General features: G+C 41.9%; 1 protein-coding gene across 1 annotated transcript; it reads left to right on the top strand.

Moving 5' to 3' along the window:
• Positions 1–2,337: 2,337 nt before the first annotated feature.
• On the top strand, positions 2,338–4,674 carry LOC145447710 (kelch repeat and BTB domain-containing protein 12-like). The gene is made up of 3 exons (XM_080325961.1): positions 2,338–2,542; positions 2,608–2,861; positions 3,729–4,674. The coding sequence occupies exons 1-3, from the start codon at positions 2,418–2,420 to the stop codon at positions 4,271–4,273; spliced, it is 924 nt and encodes a 307-aa protein (XP_080182087.1). The 5' UTR covers positions 2,338–2,417; the 3' UTR covers positions 4,274–4,674.
• The last annotated feature ends 6,162 nt before the right edge of the window (positions 4,675–10,836 follow it).

Genomic DNA, 10,836 nt, shown 5'->3' with positions numbered 1-10,836 from the left:
GCATAACGGTTCAAATGCAGTCTCATCGCGATACATAACTGACAAGATACTGAAACTGATACCTTACTCTGTTTTTAAACTGTTTCAAGTAGTTACTCTTTGAAATTCCGTTCTTTCGTGCTTGGATTTTGGCAAGTGCAGGGCCATCATATCTCAAGAGGCACCGCCACCCGGGATCTGGTGATGAGGATTCTCGCAGAAAACGAGCGATGACCAAAATGCCTGGTCTGTATGGAGACTTATCTTGGTGTTTTAGAACTGATGATCATATAATGCAGTGGTTCTGAATCCATTGTACGCGTACCAAGAAAGTGCGTACCAGGAATGGTGCAAACTTGAGGTTCACGTTCGCGTTCGGTGTGTGAACCTCAGTATTTTGAAGGTTCGTGTTCGCAAACGAACCTTGGTAGGTTCCGCACTGTGAACCTTTTTCATAAATTACATCTTGGTTGAAATTCTTTGCATTTCAATTCGGACTACTCTATGCACGGCGATGGCAGCACGAAAAGAAATTCGACACTAAACGAGAATGCACCTGGCTCTGTTCGATTTTATTTGTTTTGTTACCAAAGTTTGCTTGAAATATTCAGATTTCCGTTCGCGAATATTTATTGACTATCTGTTGTGAGCGTGGTCCGCAATTACTCAATATCAAGAACGAAATACACTCTTATATGTATGGTAGCCAGTGAAATGCGCTATTTCAACCAATCATTTTTGACATCAATGAAATTATTGATATGACGAATGAATCGTTGTCAATGTAAAAATTCTAGGTGTCGTACGAGATACATCTTTTTAAACTTTTAACTTTAAAATTGCTATAGTTGAAAAATCGCTTTCTCTCAACTTTGCTGCAGTAATTAGGCTCGATGCGTTAAATGTGCTCACGATTCTCAACGCTTTCATTCAGGGTATTCCAGATTTCAATGAACTCGTCATTGAACATTTTGCAACGATGAAATCATGCGGTGCGCAATAGGCCTACAGATACAAACGTTAAAATATGCAGGTATGAACTACTGTACTTCATATTTTCTCTCGAATAATTTGAAATACTTAAGCCTTGTTAACTATGCCTAATGACTATACCCCATACAATATTGTGACGTCATTAAGACAATCAAAATCGCGTACACCCCTTGCCCCACCACCCGATATTGTCACGAGCCGCCAGCGTTCTCGACCTTTTTCGACTCATCGCCCCCTTATCAAACTCATCATCAATTTTCACCCCCCCCAATATTTACGGATTCGAAAAAGAGTACATACGGGGAACTTATTCAATTAACTCTGGTCGCTGGTGATTTGACTGAAAAACGCTCAACCGAGTAGGTGCTCGGAAAACTGGTTTCCGCATCTACTTTCCGCTGAGCTGACCTTTTTTTAGTTAAATTTCGCGTCATATGCAGAATAAAAAATATTCACGTATGTTTTTGCCCGTGGTAATCAACTAGGGGGAGATGTGGTACCGGTGAGACACTGGGACCGAAAATACCTGAAAAATATCTATGACGAGCCCATGATTGCACTCCGTGAATTTGTCTACAATTGCATGCGGGCATAATATTTCCTCAAACGCAAAAATCTTCGGCCTGCATGATCGACGCATTCATTTTTCTTGATAGCATTCAACGCGAAAAAACCTACAATCATTTTTAATGTTGTGAAATAGTTGGGTCGACTTTTTCAATTTAAATACATAATTTACATAATATGATAACATATAGCCAAATCAGTGTTTGATTTGGCTAACTAGTCATGCAACAACAGAAACACGTTCACACACATAGACGCTGTGTTTAATAATTAACTGTGATTTTTATCGCTATTATGAGCTATTTGTAAGTCAAAATCTCGATTTTACGGGCAACGTGTATGTACCCTCAATTTTGTGAGTTTGTGCTTAAATCGAAACGTGATTTCATAGCAATATTTGAGGCATTATATATTTTATTTTCTCGGCGGTTGCGACCGGACATTCTTTTTTGTTAATGTAGCTTAGATTATTTTACAAGGCAAGAAAAGTTGAAGCATTTAATTTTTTGAGCGTATGCGTCATAGGTTCCCAGATCGTGTTCCTTCCGATCCACCGGGTGAATCATCGCCCCCCAGTCCCTCCCATTTGGTGTTTTCGCCCCCTTGGTTCTCAAAATCGCCCCCTGGGGGCGATATCGCCCACGTTGGGAACCACTGGACTATTGAGTCAAGTGTACCTGTTTATGCTGGTGTAATCATATCGTATCGATCATTCCTATCTGATACCGAATACTGCGCATGAATATCTTCTGTACCACCATCGTTGCTGTCTGTTTTTCATGTATTTTGTTTGGTTGGATGAACGCACGGATATCATTGATTCGATTTGTTGACTTTGTGTTTGTATAGAATGCAGTTGTAAGTCCTACAACTTGTACATGCTTGGGGTCATCGGAGGCGCTCGGACAAGCAGATCTCCTACAGTGACCAATAATTTTCAACGCTATGATTTCGACGCAAAGGAATGGTCGCAGGCGCGCAGCGCCATGGTTGGACCCAAAAGGTGCCGTTCGTTGCCGTTATAATTTGTTATATAGGTGCTAATATCTTCAACAATCTTGTTCTCAGAACGCGCTTCGCCGTTGCAGCTCACAAAAACGAGATCTGGATCTTAGGGGGTGTTACAAAGATACCTAGTGCAAGTGGCGGCGTAAAAATAATGTATGAAAACAGTGTTTCCGTGTATGACCGTGAGTCAGGGCAATGGAACACTCGAAGTGATATGAAGAGAACCAGGGCGGATTTCTGTGCCGTCGTCCTCCGAGGCAAATTGTACGCGATTGGTGGAGAAGGGACAGAGAGGGGTGTTGCAAAGACGAGAAGTGAGTGCTGAGTGCTGAGCCTGTGAAGGTAGTGTCGATGACGACCCTGTCGCACTGCCAATTTTAATGGTCTAAAGAACCTCGGGTGTGCTAAAAACACAGGGCTTTCATAAGTTTCTTGGCGTATCTTCGTCTTCGTAAATATCGACGATGGTTAATAACCGCAAATCATCATGCCTTAAATGTTTAGATGTGACTACAGTGGCACAGTACGCGCCTCCCACTCTATATCACCCGCATTTGTGCCATTAATGATGGTTCTTGGGATTCGGCAAATTGATAAATCTTGATTTCATTCATTTTACAATCATTTATGAGTAACAGCAACATTGCTCATCCAGCTGCATACTCCATTCAAATTTTCACTAGTAGAAAATTATAAGCTTTCCAAATTAAATTAGAATTAGAATTATAGTGAGAAGATTTTTCCTCCAAATTATATTGGAATTAGAATTACGAATTCGGAATACACCTAAAATTCAGTTGAGATAGGCAAATGTATGTACACCAAGCTTAGCTGATTCGTACTACACAGTTCTCCTGCAGCATTTGCAGGAAAACCAGAAAGTATATTAAAATTAAGATTACAGCATTGAAACATTTCACAAATTAAAACTAGAATTATATTACCAGCTTTTCGATGTGTCGGACCCTATTGATAGTAATTCACTATATATATATATATACACACTATATACAGTCAACCACCGTTAGGCCAGGTTATGAAATATGGCCGTGCGATAAAAGCTGTGCTTTCGTTATTGTCCTTTTCTAGTTACACCTGGTGTTCAGTTTGGATATATCGGAAATATTTGGGACAGTGGATGAGCTTTCTGCCTTGCTCATGACACGAAATGTACATTTCAGCTAGGCACAGTGTCGAAGTATATGGAGACGACGGAACATGGCAGTCAGGTACACAAATGTTATATTCCCGATCCTCTTTTGCGAGTTGTGTGGATGGGGCACGGATTTATGTCGCGGGAGGCGCAGCTGATAGGCATGACTGTGACGGGAGTATAGAGTATTACTGTCCAACGCAAGATCAGTGGATATATGTAGCGGTTTTGCCGGCTACTTTCACCACTAAATTCGGACTCGCATTCGTGAATAGCAGGCTGCATGTCGTTGGCGAAGATGAAATCTCCGTCATATGCATCGACGCGTGTGCAGACCGTCCGAGGGTAATTTCAATGGCTTCTTCCCAACCCTCATTTTATGACGCCTTTGCTCTGGATGGAGAACTTTACATAGTTGGACGCACCTCGAAGAACTCTATGATGTTACAGAAGTGTCGACCCCCCGATTATACGTGGGAAGAACTACCTCCACCAATGAGTCCTCCAGATAGCGACGTAATGCGAATTGCTCTGATTAAAATTCAGTCATGCGGAAATGAAGATAAGGAGTGACGTTTACGTTCTACCAATCGAATTGATAAACCTTTCATTCCGTATGATTTTGATCAATGTCGCACTAGGCCCATGTCTGTATTTCGTAACTACGCGACATTGTGATCACATATTTTCTGTCCAAGCATGGCTCGCTAACTTGTAGGTATGTGTGTCTTCAGTTCATGTTTATGCTCGTAGTGGTCAAAACCCTTTTCTGTTATTGCAATCATTTCGAACACGGTAGTGTGATCAGGAACTGTGGCATTCGTTTATTTTGTAGCTCACACTCAACGGCATGTAGGTAGCCCCAGATGGGTTCTGCGGTTTCAGTGGTCGAGCGAGGTACTTCGCGAAATGAAGGGTCTAGAGGACCATAGGCGATTTTAATCAGTAATCCCGGGATGTCAAACATACGGCCCGCGGGTGGCACCCGGCCCGTGGAGCAATTTTGTGTAGATGGAATAATGCTTGTATTATCCAGCTCATTACTTACAGTTGAAAGTTTTTGTAAGAAATACTTCCATTAAAACTCCTTCAAATATCGAATAGGGCCCTTGGAGTGTGTATTGGATCATATCAATTTGTTTCAACTTCTGAGATTTCGTATTCTGTCATTCATTTAGCGGACACATAACGGCGTGACCTAATAGTTCTACGTATATGTGAGCCATACAATGACCCGTTGAATGTATATTATATATATTGTATAATTACCTCGATATTCGTCACTCGATTCATAATTCATAGTGAATCAGTCTGTACTTCAATCATCTTGCTGAATGCAAATCGAGTGACTGGACTTGAATCGAGTCAGAATGTGCAATGACTTGAACTGAATTGTGACTCGAAGGTATAGTGACTTGATCTCAACACCGGAACAACCACCTTGTCGTGCTGGTGATACCTCGCTCATTTCCCACGACCACCAGACGTATTATGAATTGAATACGCCGTACGAAAACACTGGCAACAGCAATACGGGTTTATCCACAAAATGAATGAATCAAAAATAACGAATGATCGTGCGAACTGCGCGGTTTAGCGATTAAGTTCGTACTTGTCGCTTGCATGTTGTCAAAGCAGGCCGCTTAACTTCAAGTTAAATCGAGCGTGTTTCCAGGCCTAATGATAACTCACACAGTTCTGAACATGTTGATGTTGATGTTTAGGTATTTCATCAATTGACAGGCGTTCAACATTTTGAATCTTGAAATTCATGTATAAAAATTTGAAATTCCTGGCGGAGCGGCAGAAAGGTCGTCGCGGACCGGGACCGGTCCGTGGACCGACGGTTGATAACCACTGCTCTAGAATGAATAGCGGGGGAGAAAGCGTAGTGGTAACGATAGGCGCCCACCAATCTGGCGGACTCGGTTGGATTCCCGTCGGAGGTTTATCTGGCTGCTCTTCCCCGCCGTTGCCTTTCCTACGGCGACAAAAAAGCCCAGAAAAAGACCCGACGAAAGGAAGCACTTACGAGCAATGGAGAGAACTAGTAGAAAGGACCGCGGCTTCAAAAAGATCAACATCGAAAAAGAACTGTGACATCGGGCACTCTAGGCCGAGGTGGTTGCTGGAGTAAAGGATCGCTACTGATGCGTGTCGTTCGACATCCTCCTATCTGTTCATGACATCGCATTGTGTCTTATCGCATTGTACATTGTGTGTGACATGTTCAAATGAAAAATATAAACCAGCGATATTATTATTATTATTATAGCAGGGGTCAAAATGACACAAACGGTGCTATTCATCATAACCGCTTTAACACATATTGCGAATTACCTCCTGAATTTTCTTGACGTTGCTAGCCTTTTATACTTATACATTTATACAGTTTTTCCGTAACATTTTACCTTTGACAGGAAAAATGCATTTTCACCAAACACCCCGAGAATACATAACAGGGGTCATTTTGACCCGTAACACGTTGACATAAAAACACGTTGCTTCTGGCTTGTTAACACTTTCACTTCCAATACCAAGACAAGGATTGATGTTGACTTGGTTGATAAAATGGTTCAAACATAACAATCTGCTCGACAGCGCAGCTCTAAATGCATATAGGCCTACCATATTCAGACAACTAAGACAAGTAGGCTATAACCTGATAATTATACTGGACAAGGTTCAAAGTGACGCGGTTTTACAACATATCTTGCTGACTGCCTCATTTTGCCTAGCATGATCCCAAGACAACAAATTCCTCAATTCCCCAGAGCCACAAGATAGGGAGATGCGGCTTAGCTTTTCGAAGTTGCCTACATCCCCGCAAACAGCAAAAACGTTGCAGAAGAGGAAGTGGTGTTACTTACGTTATGTCCACACACAAAGGATAAGAAAGTTATAAAATGTTGCTCAAGATGATGCAGACCCAGAACACAGCGCGACCAGCATGATCTCATGCAATAAATGCAGAGAAAGAATCAGGCTATACGTTGTAATGTGAACTGTTCTGGACTTATCTTTCATTCTCTCCTGGACTTCTTTACACTGGTTTACGTCGGTTGGTTCATTGAAATGCAGCAAAAACTCGTGGTATGTCATCATAACGCCAATGAAAGAGACAAGGATAAAACAAGGAGAAAAATATTCAATGTCTTTAAAATAGAATGGCATTTAATGGCAATACGGGTCAAAATGATCCCTGTTACGCGTTAGCGTTAATCAAGTTTTTTCGTGTATGCATTGTAGGGTTAAAAAGGATCTGAAATTGTCAGAAATTAGCCGCCGATAGCATCCTATTAATTGGCAATCTTGTAATAGTCCTTGGTATTTAAGTTTCGTCTCCGCGATCCCACGAAAATAGGCAAAACGACACCACCGGGTCGCGATCTCTAGAATGGGAACCACCGGTGTTGGCCTATTTGCGAAACGATCATATCATTTCAATGAAATACCAATTACAGCATTGATGTGAGAATTCAGCTAAATTCGTTTTCCAGTGCAATAATGACCTGTAAAACGCTAGGAGATAGCGTAGTAGTGACGATAAGCGCATACCGCCCAGCGGCCCGGGTTCGATTCGGCGTCGGAGGTTATTCTGGGCTCCTCTTCCCCAACGTCGCTGTTCTCACTGCGACAAAAAAGCATAGAAAAGATCAGGAAAGAGCCGCGGAATAGAGACCAACATCGAAAAAGAAACGGTGACATCGGACACTAGGCCGAGGGGGATGCCAGTTCAAGAGACCGCAACTGCAACCGCAACTGGTCGTTCGGCATCCTCCTATCTGTTCATTGCATCGCATTGTGTCTTATCGCATCGCATATTGTGCGTGTCTTGTTCAGATGAAAATATAATCCGGTGATTATTGATTAATATTGAGATAGCCAACCGTAATTGCCACTATATTGATTTCGTTGTTCATGAATTCTAGCATTAAAAACCGTCGAACCAACATTGGTAAAACTACAGTATCTATAGCATTGGTTCTCAACCGATGAAACATTTTCAGGGGGTCTGCGAAACCTCTAAATTTGATAACCTAATTGGTATTTCTTTAAATTAGATAAATCACGAGGCAGCAGTTTCGCTTCATATCTGCTAGAAATTCACAACTCACTGGGCGTCTGAGATGCACGACAATTGAGCTAAATTTGAACAAAACCTTGAGGGCAGTGGTTCCCAACCGGGTGGGAATTCCCCCTTTGGGGGAATTTTGAAGTTTTTAGGGGTGAATCTGGCTTAATTTGTTATGGGGAATCTGGCTTTGGCAATGTATCGGAAGATACACTGGGTTCACAAAGTTTTTAGATTTTTATGGTATAAAACTGTTAAGTAGAAATTTGTTCTTTACAATTGTATGTTTGTTTGGCGGATTTCAAGCTTGGTGTATGTGTATCTGCCTTCCGTAGATATTACATCCCCTGATAAAGTGAGGCCCGCAAGACGATTTCGTTGGGTCCGCGACAGCCTCTCGACCAAATTGCTACTAAGCAGGAAAACGTCAAGCCGAATTCAGCACAAGGCCGCCAGTGAAATTGTTCAACTATTTAAGCCAACATATGAGCTAACGTGATAAACATACCAAATTCATCGATTCAACTCAAGTCCATAGCAAGCGGACTTGGTGATTTCTTTTTCATCAGCGGTTACCCGGCCGGTCAAAAACAGGTCAAATTTGACTGTACTTTACCAAAGTTCAGTGCGGTCAACATTCGCCGTAGTTCAGACACATCTGAATATGTTTGGCCATTAATTGCTCAGTCAACAAATGGTTGCGCGTTAAAAAGCACATTTTTTTAGTCACAGGCTACTTTTTCATACGGGGGGAATTTTGGCTCAAATATCGGCAAAGGGGGGCACGAGACAAAAAAGGTTGGGAACCACTGCTTTGGGGGGTACGCGGCGGTCCGTGTACCTCCTACCTACGGCAAGCCATAGGTTCCCGACCACTCTTCTATGTGAATTTCAATTGAAATATTTGGATGAAAAACATTCCAGACCCCTGCTCTAGTTTTGAGTATTCTATTACAGTTTCAGTAAAAAGCCAATGCGAAGCGGTGATATGCGCGGATCGCGAGCGACGTTGAATAACTGCCTAAAACAAACGAAAACACGTCCACATTGACAGCGGAATCTTTGCATCCCTTCGTCACCAATCAATCAAATCAAGATAACCACGCGTTTTAGAGTCACTACACTATCCCCTCTAGTGGCGGGGATTTTCAGAAACCGTATCGAGAGGGAGGATACCTGTTGTATTGCGATCTTATTGTACCTGCGGAGGATTCCTGAATAGTTAGATCAGCAGGTTTGCTTTCCTCTGATCTAAAGCTCAAACGCTTTAAGGAAAATTGTGTTTCCGCCTGTCCAAACCAAACTCGTGACTGCTGTGCCCAAAACGCGTGGAGGTTAATAGTAATCGCATTCTCGTTGCCTGCTTTCTGACGCATGATTATGTTGAATATTACTCTCCTGTCTGTTGGGGTCACCAATGAAGCGGTGAGCTGTGTTAAGAAAGTTCTTCGAAACAACCGAAACACATGTAATGTATGGTTGTTCAAAAATAACTTTTTTTTCGGATTCCAGCCATACGCTGGTTAAATTGTCAGGTTGTGCCCTACAAAAAAACGCTGCACACCAAATTCGGTTCAATTCTAACAAATAGAAGCCGCCGCAGAGCCAATTTACAATTTTAAGTTATTACGAAAAATTAAAACAAAAGATTCAAATTTTTCCGTCAATCCCATGAAATTGTTGAGTCGTCTTTAAATACGATGCACATCAAATTTGACTCAATTCCAACTAGTAGAAGCGGAGTTATTTGAGTTTTTCGTTGATAATTCTCGGACTACATTTGCCATTTTATACTATGCCGATATTCATTATTACGATTTCGTATTTAGCGATTTGTAGCACGGCCCACTTCTAGGCGTTTTGAAACACCGCTTACGCTGATCACGTGGCAAGGAGGATCATAGATAAACCTCCAACACTAACGTAACGAGTATGGAGTCGACCTTGGTCGGATACGAACCCGCATCCCATTGGTGTCGCAGCTGTGGAACGTACCACTAAGCTATCTCGCCACGATTATACATTTTTTAAATAACTGCCACTATAATTAGAAGTTTTGTTGAAATTTCAAATTTTGGTATCAGAGTTGTAGAGCTCTTTTTAACGGTTCGAACTTGGTTCCAATACTACGCAAACCGGATTATCCATTGCAAATGCAACAGTAGACGATTTTCAATGTATAACACAATGCACATTGCACAATTGCGCCGGGCGTAGTCTGAAGGCCGGTCTCGCATTTTGCGGCGGAAACATGGAGCGATTCACGCCGATAAAAGATTGTTTGGGGGCACTTCATTTCAATGACTATCGCTAAGAAAGGACATTTGAATTTTTAGGAATCGTTCATGTTAATATCCATCTGCTCCAATATACTAAGTTGACTCGAACGCAAATTAATAAATGCATGGCGTACATTATACCTGTATGTACGACCGCAACCTAGGAATCGATGCGAGATGTTCAACGACCAACAGGTGGTTCTGATGCAGACTTCGTCTAATTCTAGTACACATAAAGGGCACCGGCAGAGATACAAATCATGATAATTAATGACGCCACACAATTACTATCCACGCCAAACTGTTCGAGTGAGTTTATACCTTGTCTAGTCGGAAGAGTATAGCGAGGGGGTACGGTTTATTTTGCGGCATCGCAGACGTAGACGTATATGCAGTACAATTGAATATGCTTTATGATTGTCTAACTAAACTCAGCCCCGAATTAGCTAACAACTGTAGGCGTAGATTATAGAAAGTCGTTCTAGGACAGAGGGTCTGCGTGAATTCTGACGGAATTCGGATGGCGTCCGGCTGTTACATTGCATAGTGAAATAAACTCTTGTCAAGTCATATATCGATTGCCACATTTATCGAGGTTGCTCAGTTGTATCGTCACGCCCACATTGGTAGACTCAGAATATAGCGTATCTTACACTTGATTTAGCCAAGTCTTATACGATGTAGGAGACAACATAAATGACGAAAATGTCGATATTGGGTCGTACGCATGATTGCATAGAAGCAAGTATTTCGAATTGACACGGAGAACGGATGCGTGATTT

The sequence above is a fragment of the Botryllus schlosseri genome, chromosome 10 (assembly GCF_051294905.1).
Source record: "Botryllus schlosseri isolate E-star chromosome 10, Bs_hap1, whole genome shotgun sequence".
Classification (NCBI taxonomy): Eukaryota; Metazoa; Chordata; class Ascidiacea; order Stolidobranchia; family Styelidae; genus Botryllus; species Botryllus schlosseri.
The sequence above is the reverse complement of the archived record's forward strand: the minus strand, read 5'-3'. Positions and strand labels throughout refer to the sequence as shown.

Bases quoted from the DNA above. Each gene is read 5' to 3' on its own strand.
- LOC145447710 (XM_080325961.1), top strand. From the start codon at position 2,418: ATGCTTGGGGTCATCGGAGGCGCTCGGACAAGCAGATCTCCTACAGTG. The intron at 2,543-2,607 runs GTGCCGTTCGTT...TCTTGTTCTCAG, and splicing joins GCCATGGTTGGACCCAAAAG to AACGCGCTTCGCCGTTGCAG. The intron at 2,862-3,728 runs GTGAGTGCTGAG...TGTACATTTCAG, and splicing joins GGGTGTTGCAAAGACGAGAA to CTAGGCACAGTGTCGAAGTA.